Below are 18,775 nucleotides of genomic sequence, written 5' to 3' on the forward strand. Positions count from 1 at the left end.
TACTGGTCTTTTCCCGGGATACATTACTCGCTGATCAGGTACCGCCATGGGGTAATAGTGGGGCTGTAAGGGAAGATACTGTGTTTAAGGTACTGCGGGTGCCGCAGCTGCCACTGCAGCGGGTTTGGATTTAGGCTTAACTGCAGAAGCGGTCCGGGCGACACTTTTCTGGAAGGTTTTTGCTACTTTTAGGGCATCTCCTGGGGTGGCTGACTCAACATCTGGTCTTACAGCCAATATCGCGTCCTTGATTTCAGTACGTAAACCCTGGATAAAGGTGGACACTAACAGCTGGCAATGAGTTTTAGTATGCAAGGAGAACCCAAGGTCCTTATAGACCTGCATAAGGCGCCCATAAAACTTCTCAGCCGACTCTCCCTTCTCTTGAGTCTGTGAGGGTAGTGGATTGATCAGCCAACTTATCCTGAGCCCATATCTTAAGGGCGTTACAGAAGTCAACCCCACTCTCATATGTATTGGAGTCTAATGCTCTGTTATATGGGATAGCAGTCTCTGTCATCGGATAATATCCTTCACCGGCTTTTACACGGAGCAGGTGTAAAAGATCTTGCCTTGTTGTTGAATATATATCTCTATTTGCGGCCATGCCCCTGTAAAAAGCCATGGGGGAATGTTCGGGATCCTGGAGACGGTTACACAGAGTATCCGTCTGTGCTGGGGTAAACGGGGTATATTTGGGTGGGCTGGTATTCTGGTCCGCTTCCTCCATTTCCTCCAACTTTGTGAGAGGGGGTGAAGGTGGAGGGAAATCAGGGGGGAGATCAGCATGAGTACTGATTGTTGGGAGATCTCGGAGGTAGGGGAACACTGGGGGAGACCAGATATCGGGTCTGATTGTGGGTTTGATTAGTTGAGTGGCATAATCGACGAGATCCCTATCGATGACTAAGAGTCTTATCTCTCTCTGTTTAGTTGGATGCGTGGCAATGTATTGCTTTATAGCCCCGACTATTATTTTGGCCGCATCCTGTTTTGGATATTCAAAGATACCGGTGGAAATAAATGGCAGGGCTAGGGTTGGGACTGCATGAAGCTGTGATGCGTATGCTATGGTGTTCTGAATTGTTTCTGTAAGCAGGTGTTGTGACCTGGGTACATCCAGGGGATCATATTTTGGTCCCACCGCATGTATAACATTCTGACATGATAGCTGTCCGGCTCTTGTAGCCATCACCTCTCCTTCTCTTAACGGACCGTGGTCACGGATGTGATCGTTGGATGCAGTTTGCATTGTAGGTCCCCCAATCCGACATATTTCTGCAGCTAGCCCCCCCCCCCATGCTGTAGTTTTACATTTGCTGCGTTTACAATGATCCTAACTTGCTGTTGCGGTATACTCCCCATGCCTATTCTCAGTATAGTGGAATATTCCGAAGGACCATTCAGTAAAACAGATGCCTCCTCCTGGTACTCGTGTCCATGTTCTATTTCCCCAGTTTGGGAGTGGGTGAATAGGGTAGAGTTCGGAGGACCCAGGGTCTCCCCGAATGGAGTGTGGACCATGGCGGGAGCAGGTGGGAGCAATGGTTTATAATACCCTCCGTCAGCGTTAAGTAATGGGAAGGCTGGTGCTGCAGCACCAGGTCTGCGTGCTCCACAATTATAGCACGTCTCGCGCCATCCCAGATTAGTGGCCCAACACACATTACAGAGCCAGCCATCTGGGTTATATGGTGGTGGCTGGCCACCAGTGGGAAGTGCAGGGTATTTAATCTCCTTAGGTATAAATTGCTCAGTTTCCGGATTCAGGGGCTGGGGTACGGCTACATTTGTGGGGGTAGGGGATGCTTCTTTAGGGGCTTCAGATTCGATTTGTGGACACATAAGTTGGGAAGGGCAATCTACTTCCTCCTCTACCTTTTCCCCATCAGCTTCATTTTGTAGCACAAAACAGCCAGTCTTTGTTACAGCGGAGATAATTTTCCCTTCTTGACATAAAGATAATTGAAATAACCAGGCTTCATCTCCACCTCTATTTCAACATATCCTTCATCGCAAATCTCATGTGCAACTTTCCTAAACTTTTCAGCGTCTTCCAACAATCCACAGTCAACTAGTCTACCCCTTTTCTGCCGGATTCCTTCGTCCCACAATGTAGGCTGAAGTCTCCCCTCCACGGGAAAGTTTAACACCTTAAACACTTTTGGTGCATTCTTAAATGATCTTTTCCCTTCTCGACTGACCATGATAGTCATCACATCCTCTCCCTCCTGAGGGGGAGACACTGGCTTTCTGCTCCACGGAAACATTGACTATACCCTTATAGTCTCACCTCTGACTATATCCAACCAGGATGTCCGGAGATACTGCAAACAACCACGCACCACGTGGAAACCACGCCAAACGGTCAGTATCACTAGTAAGGAACTCGTGCACTTACCATGGCTTTTGTGGGGGATGATCAGTCCCAATTCCAGTGGGGGAGGCTGAAAGCAAGTCTCTCTTTGTGGACGTCCAGGGGTGGTGGGGCGTCCCTGGTTAGAGATCCGAGTCACGGCACCAAGCTGTTGAGGGAGGGTAGCAATGACCCTTCACGGTTGACCAAGTGAGTGTCAAATTATTATGTTACAAAGTTGATTGCAATCAGGAAACCAAACGGAGACAAAGCTCTGGGAGGATTTGAGAATCTCTAACCCCATTTATTCTACTTAGCATTATATATTGTTTTGAGTATATCAATAGCCAATCACCTACAGCCATACTACAGGCTTAAACCAATGTTAGTACAATTATTACGGAAACACACATATGGTGATATTATCGTTAGTTCGGTGCATGATGGAAAGTTACAAGATTACACATCCCAGCTCAGACTAGTTAGATAACAGGAGCAGGGTGTCTCATAGAATGTTCTTGAGAGAAAAAGTTCTTGTGAGAAAATTGCATGTGAAGCAGGATAAAAGAATGAAATAATGTATATAGTAATAATAACATGATTTTAGGAGCAAGCAATCAAAAATGAAGTAACTATAAAAGTAACTACAGCATGAATATCGATATGTCCTTTACAGATCAAGCCAACATCTCACACAACAATCAACCCAGTTCAATTTTATAGAAGCATAGCTAAATTTGTGAATGAGAACAATGTAATATTAGCATGTAGCTGAACAGTGGGCCCCAAAAATCATTGTTGCTGTGGGTCCTCGGCAGGCCAGAGCAACACTGTATGTAGGTGGTATGGTAAACGGGATGTTGGCTTGTTTCTGACCATCAAAGGCATATTGCATTCTGCCAAAATTAGATATGACATGTTGCAGTTTAGAAAGAAACTGAAATATGTAGGTTTTATCTCCACTATTTCAAAGCAGTATAGCACGGCATATGTGTGTATACACAGTATTTGGTACTGGTTTGCATCCCTGCCTTACATAAGTAGAATTGAAGGACTGAAAGTGGCCTGCAATATTTTTCCAATGTTCTTGTTAGTACACACAATGTGATACTTACACTATAATCTAACCATTATAATCTATAGGGCTGTTCACATGTCCATGTTTTTTGAGCTAAGAGTTACAGATCAAACTTTTAAGTGCAAGTCTATGGTTCCAGATGGTTTCCTAATCGCGTCTGATGACCACGTTCACACGTTCAGTATTTGGTCAGTATTTTACCTCAGTATTTGTAAGACAAAATCAGGAGTGGAACAATCAGAGGAAAAGTATAATAGAAACACGTCACCACTTCTGTATTTATCACCCACTCCGGATTTTGGTTTACAAATACTGATGTAAAAGACTGACCAAATACTGAACGTGTGAACGTGGCCTCACCGTCATACTGGCATACCCACTGATGTAAAATACTTACCAAATACTCAATGTGGCCTAATGCTGTCTGTTTTTCACTCACTGTGTGATAGGAGAAGCTTGTGAAACCCCCACTATTTTTGTCTGTATGTGAGAAAAACTGCCGAATCTCTGTTGGTAAAAACTGACACGCTGACCAAATACTGATGAAACTCTGATCCAAAACACTTTTTTTCTTGAATGGGAAAAAAACAGATTTCTGAATGAGGCCTAATCAGAGAAGTACTTCTTATTCAGTAGGATTCCTCATTCATCACAAATATGTTATATACTTGTATATTCTCTTGGAAGGTCAGTGGTTTACAAGATACGGTGATTTATGGCTTGGGATACAGAACATATTCTTATTTTAGATTATCTTAACCCAGTGTACAATGGAATAAATTAGGTGCGTGCCGGTGTGATATACTGATAGATCCTGGTCTTGACTGGCAAGACATTGTGTATTAACTATTTACTTTTTGTTTATGTCGGGTAGCATTCTTCATGGAATACTTCTGACTTTCACCTCCAACAGAAACAAAAAAATGACATACATGTTCCAATGGCAAAACATGTTCCATGTAGTATTTGTTTTTTTTTTATGTGTCATTCTCTATAGCAAAGCACAGCAGACTACACTTTCATATATAATAAAACAAAAAGGTTTACATACTTACCCAGCATAAGCCAGAATGACACTTCTCTGGCATATGCTGGGTGCTTACAGACTAGTTAGATGAGTATGTTGGGAGTTTTCCAACACATACGCTAAATATAGCATAAAATCTAGGGATCCAATGCATCAAAGATTTTACTCCAAAACAGTGGTGTAAAAGCTTTGACAAGTTGAAAAATTTTGGTGCACTTGTAATTGTGGCAAAACTTTGCAGCTTTTGGCATTTTCAAGTAGTTTTTACCAGCTCTGCCAAAATAGGAGGAGCTGGGGTGGTACTGGGGCGTGCACCGCTTCATGAATAAAGAGCGTCTGACTCCACCACGTCACTTCATCAAGACCGGCAAGAAAATCACCAGTCTTGATAAAAACGGGACTAAGTGTGGACAGAAACCAAGGACTAACTGTGGACAGAGAGTAAAAATTAAGTGTGAACAGATCTTGACACAGGTATAATGACTACACAGCATTACATGCTCTCCATCAGTAGATGATACCAATAGACTGACAATAGAGTTGATCACAACTGAATAGGCTACTGTGTTTTGATACACCAGGGTCATTACCAGTCCAAATCCAGACCTGCCCTAATCATGATTAAGTTTTCTTACTCCTTTCTGTATACTTGGAAAATGTCACACGACAAATACCCTTGCCAGATTAATTAACTAATACATATTCATTCATATCTGTTCTGCTTTACTGACAATCATGGTTTTATTTTTTCTCTATATTTCAAAGCAGCATTCTTGAATGTATTAATATCCCCAGTGATATATTTATCGTAGGAGTTTGCCAACTTGTAAACAAAGTGGAAGAAAACTCTGGCAAAATCAAGACCTTCAACAGAAACGATGAGCAATTTCTGGAAGCGTTTGCAATTTTCTGTGGCTTGGGGATCCAGAACACCCAGATGTATGAAGTTGTGGAGAGAGCCATGGCCAAACAGATGGTGACTTTAGAGGTGAGTCCACAATAAAAGGATTGTTTCTTGGCAGACCACTGCAGTTCTAACATCTTGTTCAAGCATTAAATAATTATTGTCAAACTCTAGCTTTCAAACACCCTCCACAAGGATTTACACTTCTCTTGCTCTGCTCAATACAAAGTTGGTTCTTATAAATATTCCAGATACCCATCTGTTGTTTGCAACAGAAACTACTGTCTCTGATGCCTGAGATTACACTTGTAAGGGCAGCATTTCGTAATTAGGATCCCCGTAAGGAACCCCGTCAGGAATAATAAATGGCACAATACCGTTATAAACAAAAATATGCAAATTGTGTTGTTTTAGCTTACTCAAAGTTTTATATTCGATATCCCAGTCATATACAGAGGCACCTCCCTTTATGATTGCTCCCATTCACTTCAATAGGAGCAAGATTGCAGTACCTGAGAATTGCTGTGGTGTTCCAGCTCAGTACATTGTGTACTTCTGGGGGCTGTGGCACCTGCTAATGTTTGATGGGTGAGGGTGTCAGGTGCAGGACCCCCAATAATCTGATATTGATGACCTATCCTAGGGATACGTTATCAATAATTATATAGCTCCTTAATATACACAAGATCCAGCCAATCAGCATGGACATTTCACTGGTAAATCCCCTGTACTACTGAAGTGTATGCGCGGATTAGCTGGATGGTAGCAGTCTCTGCAGTGCAGTACAAAATCTGTGCCAAGATGAGTTGCTCCTTTACACACCTGGCTCCCAGGGTCCTGATCATAATAGATGCGAAGGTTGCGATCGTACCCTACCCTTTATAGCCTAGAGTGACCCAAAAGGTCCCTTTGCACCATATAAAAAGACAATTAATATTAACGACCTGTGATAGTTGGGGGCTCTGTTGGAGATTTTGCATTGGGACCCACAAACTTCAAGTTAATCCCATGATGGCTCCATTTTACATATTGGTTGTTTGTACTGTACAGGACCCCAAAAAGTTCCTTTCCTGAAAAAAGAAAGTGATTTCCAGTTCCAGCTGTTCCTCCTCAATTTTATATGTATAGGCTTGCTTTATTTGTATTAGATTTGGGCTTATTTGTCTCATTTTCATTTTTTCTTCTTTGGAATTACTAACTAGCTTTTCAAGGAGTTTAAGCTACACAGTTTTGAACTTACAATTGACCAATTAATATTGTAACTTGAAGGACCTCTGTGTCATTGTAGCTAAAAAATGTTATTTAAAGTTGTTATCTCTAACATAGGTAATCAGGCTACGTTTACAGTACAGTTCAGTATTAATTCAGTATTTTACATTAGTATCTGTAACCCAAAACCAGGAGTGGAACAATCAGAGGGAAAGTATAATAGAAACACGTCACCATCACCACTTCTGCATTTATCACCCACTCCTGGTTTGGGTTTACAAATACTGATGTAAAAATCTCACCAAATACTGAATGTGTGAACGTGGCCTCACCATCAGACTGGCATACCCACCGATCAGCCACTATTAGCTCTGAAAGCCAAATGGAATCAAAGCAGAATTTTTTGTGAAGAAAAGTCTTTACCGTAAAAAATGTTGGTTTTTCTGGTCATCAGGAGACTTGTGGTTTCGAGGTTAGTTTGGTACAGTTTGATATCTCAGTAATTGGGCATCTTCAAAAGTGAAGCTCATCAGCTATAAATTATACTTCTCACCTATTCCCAGCTTTAGCAATTGCCACATTATCAGACCAACTTTTCTAAAGCTTATTACACTTGGGTTTAACATTTATATTTCTGTCATAGATTCTTTCGTATCATGCGTCTGCTGCTGAAGAGGAAACCATGGAGCTGCAGGTAACAGCGGTAAAAAAACTTTTATTTCTCTTATTAAATACAATATGTATATTTTTTATGTTCTTCACGAGGTTTCTCATTACTTCTTCCAAGGCTGCCCTTATTGGGTGCTACTGGTCCCGCTTTTGCATTTTCATCTAGAATTTCAATCCAAGATGTCATAGAAATGTAATAGTCTTGTTCTGTCATAGGAGCCCTAAGGTTGGGTGGATCATGATGTACAAAGCTGCCCGCAGATCTCCTGACCTGAACTTGACAGCCTCATATAGGCTTTGCCTCTGCAGCACAGTATCACTGAAGCTGGCCAGCATTAGGAGCGATGCATACAGGCTCAATAGACAAGGCACAGTGGAAGCTCAGCCACTGCTGCTTAACTGCAGTGATGGACAGGTCCCTTGATAACAAGCTGTTAACAAATTAAAAAATACATTAGTGGCTATTGGTGGAAGGGTGAGTGTAAATATAAACTAAATTGGAAAGTTGCTTATTTTTGCAATCACTATCCCATTATAACGATCTAGGAAGATGGCAATAAACCTTTAAAGCATACGTGTCAAACTCTGGCCCGTGGGCCAAATCTGGCCCTCAGGGTGATTATATTTGGCTCGCAACACCAGAACTGCCACCCCGTATGTGGGGCTATTATTCTGTATGGTGGAATATGTGAGGCCCATTATACTATATGGAGGACTATGTGGGGCCCTTATTCTGTATGGAGGACTATGTGGGGCCCATTATTCTGTATGGAGGATTATGAGGGGGCCATTATTCTGTATGGAGGACTATGTGCCCCCATTATACTGTATGGAGGACTATGTGGGGCCATTATTCTGTATGGAGGACTATGTGAGGCCATTATACTGTATGGAGCACTATGTGGGGCCATTATTTTGTATGGAGGACTATGTGAGGCCATTATACTGTATGGAGGACTATGTGGGGCCATTATTCTGTATGGAGGACTATGTGAGGCCATTATACTGTATGGAGGACTATGTGAGGCCATTATACTGTATGGAGCACTATGTGGGGCCATTATTCTGCATGGAGGACTATGTGAGGCCATTATACTGTATGGAGGACTATGTGGGGCCATTAGTCTGTATGGAGGACTGTGCGGGGCCATTATTTTGTATGGAGGACTATGTGGGGCCCATTATTCTGTATGGAGGACTGTGTGGGGCCCATTATTCTGTATGGAGGGCTATGTGGGGCCCATTATTCTGTATGGAGGGCTATGTGGGGCCCATTATTCTGTATGGAGGGCTATGTGGTGCCCATTATTCTGTATGGAGGACTATGTGGGGCCCATTATTCTGTATGGAGGGCTATGTGGGGCCCATTATTCTGTATGGAGGACTATGTGGGGCCTATTATTCTGTATGGAGGACTATGTGGAGCCAATTATACTGTATACTGGTTGGCCCGCGACTTTGTCCAAGTTTTTCATTTTGGCCCTCTGTGTTTTTAAGATTGACATCCCTGCTTTAAAGGGAATCTTTCACCAGGTTTTTGCCACGTAATCTGAGAGCTGCATGATGTAGAAATCGAGACAGTGATGTGTCACTTACTGAACTGCTTGGTGTAGTTTTGATAAAATCATAGCTTTACCATCAGATTATCACTAGAGGATTGTTACAATTGCTGCCATGCAGTCTTTCATATTCATAGGCTCTGTATAACCCCTTCTCCATCTCTAATTGTCAGCTATGTCTGTTCACTGTGCATAGGCAGAAAGCTGCCAATCTGTGGTGTAGGCGTTTTTTTGTTTGTCTTCTGTTCACACACCCCATCACTTAGTAGACTACTGTGTCTGTACTTGTTCACATACTGGTTGGTGACTGGTTCATTTAGCATTAGGTGATTACCCTATTTATTACATTGATGGTTGACCGTACAATTCAAGCAATTGTTACCATCCACCTTTCGTGTCTCCCCTATTTCCTCATAGATTGTAAGCTTGCGAGCAGGGCCCTCTCTCCTCCTGGTATCTGTTCATTTATGTGATTGTTATTCTGTAATGTCTTTTATTGTCTGTACAAGTCCCTTCGGAATATGTTGGCGCTATAGAAATTAAAATTATTATTATTATTAGGCGGGGTTATACAGAGCTCAGCATTCAGAGAACTGGTTGCTCTGCAGCAGCAATAACAGTAAATTTATAAAAATGAAGCAAGCTGCCCAGTAAGTGATGCATCGCTGGAATCAGAGTCTCTGCCCATTCATCATGCTATACACAGAGGGGATAGCAAAAGCCTGGTGAACGATTCTTTTTAAGGCTATGTTCATATTAGTTTCTGCCACACATTTGTGGCTCCATGAGGACTCTGACTGCCTCTTTATAGTAAATGGCTGTGTTTGAATCTCATATATCAGGGTTTAAGATGGAAAGGAGCCATAGATGTGTGGCAAAACTAACTGTGAACATAACATAATAATTACTAAAATATACAGTACAGACCAAAAGTTTGGACACACCTTCTCATGTAAAGATTTTTCTGTATTTTCATGACTTTGAAAATTGTACATTCACACTGAAGGCATCAAAACTATGAATTAACACATGTGGAAATATATACTTAACAAAAAAGTGTGAAACAACTGAAAATATGTCTTATATTCTAGGTTCTTCAAAGTAGCCACCTTTTGCTTTGATGACTGCTTTGTACACTCTTGGCATTCTCTTGATGAGCTTCAAGAGGTAGTCACCGGAAATGGTTTTCACTTCACAGGTGTGCCCTGTCATGTTTAATAAGTAGGATTTCTTTCCTTGGGACAGTCAGTTGTGTTGTGCAGAAGTCAGGTGGATACACAGCTGATAGTCCTACTGAATAGACTGTTAGAATTTGTATTATGGCAAGAAAAAAGCAGCTAAGTAAAGAAAAACGAGTGCCCATCATTACTTTAAGAAATGAAGGTCAGTCAGTCCGAAAAATTGGGCAAGCTTTGAAAGTGTCCCCAAGTGCAGTTGCAAAAACCATCAAGCACTACAAAGAAACTGGCTCACATGAGGACCGCCCCAGGAAAGGAAGACCAAGAGTCACCTCTGCTTCTGAGGATAAGTTTATCCGAGTCACCAGCCTCAGAAATCGCAGGTTAACGGCAGCTCAGATTAGAGACCAGGTCAATGCCACACAGAGTTCTAGCAGCAGACACATCTCTACAGCAACTGTTAAGAGGAGACTTTGTGCAGCAGGCCTTCATGGTAAAATAGCTGCTAGGAAACCACTGCTAAGGACAGGCAACAAGCAGAAGAGACTTGTTTGGGCTAAAGAACACAAGGAATGGACATTAGACCAGTGGAAATCTGTGCTTTGGTCTGATGAGTCCAAATTTGAGATCTTTAGTTCCAACCACCGTGTCTTTGTGCGACGCAGAAAAGGTGAACGGATGGACTCTACATGCCAGGTTCCCACCGTGAAGCATGGAGGAGGAGGTGTGATGGTGTGGGGGTGCTTTGCTGGTGACACGGTTGGGGATTTATTCAAAATTGAAGGCATACTGAACCAGCATGGCTACCACAGCGTTTAGTCGGACCATCATTTATTTTTCAGCAGGACAATGACCCCAAACACACCTCCAGGCTGTGTAAGAGCTATTTCACCAAGAAGGGGTGCTATGCCAGATGACCTGACCTCCACAGTCACCAGAGCTGAACCCAATCGAGATGGTTTTGGGTGAGCTGGACCGCAGAGTGAAAGCAAAAGGGTCAACAAGTGCTAAGCATCTCTGGGAACTCCTTCAAGATTGTTGGAAGACCATTTCCGGTGACTACCTCTTGAAGCTCATCAAGAGAATGCCAAGAGTGTGCAAAGCAGTCATCAAAGCAAAAAGTGGCTACTTTGAAGAACCTAGAATATAAGACATATTTTCAGTTGTTTCACACTTTTTTGTTAAGTATATAATTCCACATGTGTTAATTCATAGTTTTGATGCCTTCAGTGTGAATGTACAATTTTCATAGTCATGAAAATACAGAAAAATCTTTAAATGAGAACGTGTGTCCAAACTTTTGGTCTGTACTGTATAGTGGCCATATTGCGTTATGGATAGTAGACAGTATAAATGTTATCACAGTGGAGTGAGATTCTAATGTATTAGAATCCTCTGATAATTCAAACACTATTTTTAGTAAATCGGACGTCCTGTAGTGTGTTAGATAAACTGTGCGTCTGAATGTAATTCTGTATTATATAGGTCTAAAATTAGACAAATCACATTACATACTTCCCACAGTAGTTACTGCTAGACAGTTCCTGAAAAGGAATTGCCTGTAGATTTACAGAGCTAACTCCTCGCAAGTCTGTGACAGCTGTAAGGGAAATATGTACTGTCTGTCTGAGCCGAAAGTGAGCCGAGACCCCTGTAACAGAACCAAGAATAGATCTTTTTCCAAACAAACTTTCCCTTTCTTTAATTATTTAGCTTAGGAAAAAATGAAAAAGTGTTGTGGGGGTTCCAAGAGGGGCTAGAATTAGAGAGCGAACTCATGGTATACACACGTAAAGAAGCAGAATTCACCGTGTGATATCTTGGAGAAATCCATGTAGACAGGCCATGTCCAGCCGAGCATATGATCACCTGTGTCGCCAGCTGCTTGTTAGTGAGGGAACCAGACTGATAACTCATTAATCCAAATTACCCTATGTCCATAGACATTAAATACACCTCCTTATTAATGGGCATGTATGACTGCGCTCTCTAATTTATAGAGGAAATATGGACTTTCTTAAGCCCACCACAGATATCTGATTTTTGGAAATCCCTGTCATAATCCGCAAACTTAAATCTAATGTCGCTGGGCAGCTTGTGTGCTCAGTATTTGGGTATATTTAGTATACTTATTTGCTCTTTGTGTCATATATGCATTTCTAAAGTGAGCATTATTTATGATCAGTATGTTTGTTTAGTTCCTTGTATTCACTGATCTATTTATTGTGACAGATTATATTTTGCTATTTTTCGACTTTATAATGTGACCAAATTAGGTGTTTTTTATCTTTTTGGCAGGTGTTTTTGTAATCTTTGGTATTAAAAAGGCTTGAAATGTTGTACATTCATGTAGTTACGGTCTTCGACAGTTCATGTAAATTGTTTTGGCTATAGAGTTTTTTGTAGGGTGTAATATAGGTACGTCTAAGGCCATGTACACATGTCCAGTATTTGGTCAGTATTTCGCATCAGTATTTGTAAGCCAAAACCAGGAGTGGGTGATAAATGCACACATGATGACATGTTTCTATTATACTTTTCCTCTGATTGTTCCACTGCTGGTTTTGGCTTACAAATACTGATGCGAAATACTGACCAAATACTGAGCGTGTGATTCTGGGATAAGGCTACGTTCCCACTATGGATTTTTTTATGAGATTTTGACGCTGCATATTTTTGCTGTATCAAAAACACAGCGTCTTACAGTTCTAGCGAAGAGGATGGGATTTACAGAAATCTCATGTTCACTGTGCTTTTTGCTAATGCAGGATAAACTGACCTGTGGTGCGTGTTTCAAATCCTCAACATGTACGGTAATTTTATCTACGCTGAGTTTTATATGCAGATTTTTTCCATAGACTTGCATTAGGTGCGGAAAATCAGCAGGTAAAAAACGCACGTACGTTTTTAGTGCATTTCCTTGGAGGGGACACATAAAAACGCATGTAATCTGCACATGTATCAATATAGTTTTGTCAAAGCAAAATACCAAGAAATATTAAAAACAAAGCAGCTTTGTTTAAAACCTGACATACCAAAAAGAGACAAAAACTGCAGCGGCAAAAACGCGATTAAAACACATGTAAAAAAAATGCACTCAAAAACACAAAGAAAAAACGCAATTTACTTAATAGGTGCAGAAATGGTGCAGAAAATCTGCAACATGAAAACTAACTAGAATCTCATTGTGGTAACTTAGCCTCAGTCTTCTGACATTAAGAGTAAAAATGTATGCTGGGTCTTGTAGTCCTAGTTTTGTTTATTACATTTTAATGTCTGGGCAGCTTGTGTGTTCAGTATTTGGGTATGTTTAGTATACTTCTTTCCTTAGTAATCTGAGATATGGATAAACAATGGCTGGCTGCAATTTTCTATTAGATTTTAATAATAAAGGCTAAGTAACACTATAAATACTGTAGCCCTAACACATAGTGTAAAAAGCAACCTATTAAGTGGCCTGTAATGGTTAGGTGGAAGTGTTAATTGCTGTTTTATAAAGATTAATTTAGGTCAATAACTGGCTCCTAAGACTTCATATGCACATTTGTTCTCGAATATCAGTGTAATAATGACATAGATTACCCGTCAAACAAATATAACATTTGTTCAGCGGACCATCACAAGGTTTATTCCACAGACAAGTCCTAGTTGTCAACAGCACATCTTTCCATATAAACATAAGATGTGCTGCCGACAACATGAAACTGTGTGGGAACAGAACGATCGTATTAACAATAGTGTTGAGCGAGTATGTTCTATTAACCCTTTCGCCGAGTATGCTCGAGCCGAGCTCCGAGTATTTATAGCTGCACGGTGATATGGTTGAATCGCTCCAGTGTGCATGATTTGTAACTGTTTGCCAGCTTTATTACATGTGAGGAATGTGTAAGAAATAGACATTCCTCCCATGTAATAAAACTGTCAAACAGTTGCAAATCATGCACAACGGGAGCAATTTAACCATATCACCGTGCAGCTATAAATACTCGGAGCTCGGCCCGAGCATACTCGGACAGAACATACTCGCTCAACCCTAATTAACAATCATTAGTCTCCATACAGTTTTATCATCCTGTATGAATGAGTTAGAAAACCTAGTATATAGTCAATCAGCACTCGTCAACTGTGCCTTAGGGTGTGTGGACATGGACTTTTTTGAGGAGTCTTTTGGAGCTGGTCCACTTTGAAAGTCGCCTGAAATAAATCACTCAAAAAATGCCTAAAAGACTTTTCCTAGGCACTGCTATTGTAAATCCACTTTGCTGTTCATATGTTCCTCCGCTTCAGTTTTTTTAAAAACTCCAAGTGGAAAAAAAAGTAGTTCACTCCACTCCTTGAAAGCATCTCTTGATGGAAATGCTTCAAACTAGACACTATTAACAAGATTCTTTTTATTTGGGGGAGTTTTAACAATATAAGGGATAGGGGAATCTAAAAATAATCAAAGAAATAAGTAGTAATCATATTAGTTAACAGTTATTCAAATCAGACAATTAAGTAAAACACTATAACCAATAGGGAAATATTAGGACAGAAGGAAGGGTTAAAGCAGAAGGGAGAGGGGGAAAGAGGAATAGGAAGAGGAGAAGGAAAAAAGGGCAATCCTACCAAGCCACAAATTGTTTTCTCAAAATTATCAACACTGATTTGAATTTGTTTTTGTAAAAAACTGAAATTCTCATCTAGGATCTTACTTAAAGCATTAGTCATTTTTATTTCAAAGTAAGGAATGTGAGATTTTTCCCAGATATAAGGAAATTTATTTTTCATTTTTTTCTTTGATGGGTAATCTATGAAAAAACTTAACATTTTAGATTTTTTTATCATTTATTTTATAGTATGAAACCGCTGATAATTCCTTTATAGTCCGGGAGATGGATCCTAATTAATTAATTGGATAAGTAATAGAAATTAGTGTATAATCCGCAATTAAACTTATTTTATATTGTCTGAGGTTTACTGGTATATATTTAATGAAGTTGTTAGTTCTAATGATTTCAGCAAAGGGTTCCATTATAAGATCAAATAAAAGTAGGGATAAAGGGCAACCTTCACGTGTACCGTTGGAAATAGAAAATGAGTTAGACAGAATATTATTTACTTGCACCTTTGCTGAAAGACAGATATATATGGCCATAATTGATTTTATAATTTGTACCTGGAACCCAAATTTATTTAGAGTGGCTGCCATACAGTCCCAATTAATACGGTCAAACGCCTTTTTGTCATCAAGGGAGAGTAATATAGAAGGATATTTCAGTTTTTCTACATATGAGATTAAATTTTAATATTATTCTTGTGCCGTTTCCTTGGAGAAATCCAGAAAGACTTTGATATTTTCATACGGAGGTTTTAAATTCTTGTGCTTCCTGAGGTAATCTAAGAAGCAGTCTTTTGTTTGAAAGAAATGAAGCTTGGCAGTCACTTTCCTTGGGACCTCTTTTGGGATGGCTAGGCTTCTGTAATCTGTGGACCCTGTCTATGGTGAGGTCAATAGTAGAGGAAGTTGGAATAGCTGTATGAATTAGATCTAGGATGTATAGAACAAAATCTGAGGTAGGGACATTTTCTGTGACACCTCTGAACTTTAGGTTGCATCTTCTGTTACAATTCTCTAAATAAGTGAGCTTTGCCTTTAATGCTTTAACTTTCGCTTTTTAGCAAGTAGTGGTCTGTCTCCAGTGTATTTTGTTTGGTAGCTATAAACTCAACCTTCTTGTCGGTGTCTGTAATTTTTTGGTTCATAGTTTCTAATTGCGTACATATAGCAACAAATTTATTGTCAATGTTTAGGTTCACCTGCTGAATAGAAAAGTATTTTACAGAGGCCGCTAGACTGTCTGTGTTCAGCAAGGGCGGAGGAGGTTGGCAGATATCACTGTTAATGTTTGTTGGCGTAGATACGGAAGAGATGGAATATGCAAAAGGAGGATTTGCTTTGTCCAATCTTGTTTTTTGTTTAAAAGGAGTTATGTTAGGGGAAATGTCCTCCGATTCTTCATCTGTGTCAGATGTGTACATTACTATGTTAGTATTTGTGATACCACAACTACTATTTAACTCCTTTCTTTTATTTCTTACGAATGGTACTCTTCATAGAAATATTGTATCCATGTCTATGTGTGGGGTACTTGCTGTAAATGACTTAAGAGCAGACAGATTTGTGTGTCTGTTGCATGACTGCAAAGTCTTTCAGAATTAATCTGAAGAGGGTTTCCCAGATGAAGGGATATTTCAGAGAACTCTTTAGGTTTTTGTCTCTGATTGGGTCACGACTCTGTAATAACCAAAGTCCACAGCCGTGGCTGTCATACAGCGTGAACTCTGTGATCCAGCAGAATTGGACTGAAGAGGATTCCCCAAGTGCCGGGACTCCTCAGGTCTAATTGAAGAGTCCTGCTTATGTTGGGTTTGAAATTTACAGACTCCACTTCTGGCACTGTCCTCCGTGCCTCCAGCAGAGCTGTCACGCTGTGCTGCGGGGTCCATATCTACAGTTGTGGCTGTTATGCAGCGCACTTGCTGCGTACTGACAGGGAGAGCCTTGTAGGGATTCCCTAAGTGCAGGGGCTCTTCTGAAGCTCAGCGGTAGTCCTGCTTTTGATTGACAATGGAACTGTCTGCTTTTTTATCAGCATGGCGCTCCATATCAATAGAGGATTTTATTGAGCCGCGCGGTGGGAGAGGGGATTTTCTCCTCGGTGCCGGCGTGCAGCGCTTGGTCTTTTATTGCTGAAAGAGGTTCTTGTCTTCTGACCTTGCAGGAGGGTCTTGGAGGAGGAGTTGAGGTCAGAATTGCTCTTCTTGGATGCCGCTGACTTGGGAGGTGAGATGGTGTGTGCATGGCTGAAGGGCTTCAGCGGCATCGCAGGGAGAGATCTCGACTTGTTTTCTTTCCTCTTGTTTAGAGGCATAGTAGGTCCTGCAGAGGTCCAAGATGGCTCAAAATGATCCAGGGAAGGTCCTGAAGCTTTTAAGTCGAGTAGTATGAGTCCAGGTCTTCTTGTTTCACTTCAGTCAGGTATTCCAGGCTCAGGGTCTGCAGAGCATCAACAGTGTGCAGCTATATCCCTGCCTCGCCCCCCCCCCCCAAACTAGGCACTATCCAATCAGAAGGTTGAAGAAACTACTTCAGGAAAAAATTACTCTTCCAAAACACTTCAAAAGCTTTTCAAAACCATTATAGGAAATTAAAAAACGCCTCCAAAAACTTCCTGAGAAGGAGCATTACCTAAAGCAGTTTCTATTAAATGACTAAAGCGTTGTTTTTGACTCCCTCAAAAAATATGCCCTGTCTGCACGTACCCTTAAGTCTCTGATGAACTGGCTGTGTGTGAAACATACCATAATAACTTATGCCCATAATTACCTTGTCTATTCCCTAACCTAACTGAGAAGAGTAATAAACGTCTGGGTAATTTTCCTGTGACCTCTTACATAGTGCTCACCTGTGAGATTTGTGTTGTGCCTTCAGCTAATTCATGTTTTCTGTCTTCACAGGGATCTGTCGTGCCATCTGCACAATCACTTAAATTAACAGACTTCTACTTCAGTGATTTTGATCTTACTGACATTGAAACCACATTAGCTACAAGTCGAATGTTCACAGACCTCAACCTTGTGCAGACCTTCCAAATGAAGTATGAGGTAAGACATCTAAGATAACCATTCACACCCAGACCCATGTAGGACCATTTAAAAGATATTTAATTGCAGTTGTGTTCTTAACAATGTATTAACTGATATGTCATGTTCACGGCAAGTAATATTTTGTTCCTATTCTATGCACCCATCCCTCGGTGGGATGCAGAACAGCGCTTCAGCATTCTAGTCCCCAGCTTCTCCACAGAGGCCCCTTCGGTTCTGGAGCTACTTTTGTTATTTAATTACTTTTGACTTGTACTACAAGTATCAACTGTATATTTTCGTTACCGGCTACATTTGAGTTATGTTCAGGTTTTTGTTAGGAGTTTTTAGTGCTAGCATCCAAGCTTGTTTATGACTAGTGACTGTTAGACTACATTACCATAATAAGTATAGGTAATTTTGCATGCATTTCTGCACCTATTAGGCAAATTTGATTTTTGAGCGAGTTTTTTTATTTGTTTTTATCACATTTTTGGCACTGCGGCTTTGTCTCCTTTTTGTGTGTCATGTTTTAAATAAAGCTGCTTTGTTTTTGATACTTCCTGGTATTTGGTTCTGATAAAACTTTATTGATACAGTCACGTGCAGATTACATGTGTTTTTAGTGCGTTTCTGCAGCTGAGACGCACTGCAGATTTTCCACACCTTTTTCCACATGCAATTCTATGGGGAAAATCCACACATAAAACTAAGTGTAGTCACAAGAGAAATTAACATGTTGCAGATTGCAAACACGCACCGCAGATCAGTTTACACAGTGTAACAAGAAAATCACAGTGGGTAGATATGTATACAGTGGCATGTAAAAGTTTGGGCACCCTGGTCAAAATTACTGTTATTGTGAAGTTAACCAAGTTGAAGATGAAATGATCTCTAAAAGGTCGAAAGTTAAAGATGACATATTTCCTTTGTATTTTAGTCAGAACATATATATATGTATATGTATGTAGATAGACAGATATAGATATAGATATAGTGGGGGAAAAAAAGTATTTAGTCAGCCACCAAATGTGCAAGTTCTCCCACTTAAGATGAGAGAGACCTGTAATTGACATCATAGGTAGACCTCAACTATGAGAGACAAAATGAGAAAACAAATCCTGAAAATCACATTGTCTGATTTGGAAAGACATTTTTCTTAAATTTTG

At 40.5% G+C, this 18,775-nt stretch overlaps 1 protein-coding gene across 5 annotated transcripts in view; it reads left to right on the forward strand.

Annotated features, from left to right (window-relative positions):
* The window catches only part of PDE5A (phosphodiesterase 5A), a 505,280-nt gene that overhangs the window by 426,253 nt on the left and 60,252 nt on the right, over positions 1-18,775 (forward strand). For 3 of the 5 annotated variants that reach the window (XM_073639709.1, XM_073639690.1, XM_073639726.1), the window contains 3 exons: positions 5,274-5,449; positions 7,218-7,277; positions 17,481-17,627. In XM_073639709.1, the coding sequence (XP_073495810.1) occupies positions 5,274-5,449; positions 7,218-7,277; positions 17,481-17,627 (383 nt within the window). The remainder of the gene's footprint in view (positions 1-5,273; positions 5,450-7,217; positions 7,278-17,480; positions 17,628-18,775) is intronic. The other 2 variants (XM_073639717.1, XM_073639701.1) reach the window with 1 other exon arrangement.

The sequence above is a fragment of the Phyllobates terribilis genome, unplaced genomic scaffold (assembly GCF_046119375.1).
Source record: "Phyllobates terribilis strain yellow unplaced genomic scaffold, ASM4611937v1 Scaffold_1__5_contigs__length_1240528914, whole genome shotgun sequence".
NCBI classification, from domain to species: Eukaryota; Metazoa; Chordata; class Amphibia; order Anura; family Dendrobatidae; genus Phyllobates; species Phyllobates terribilis.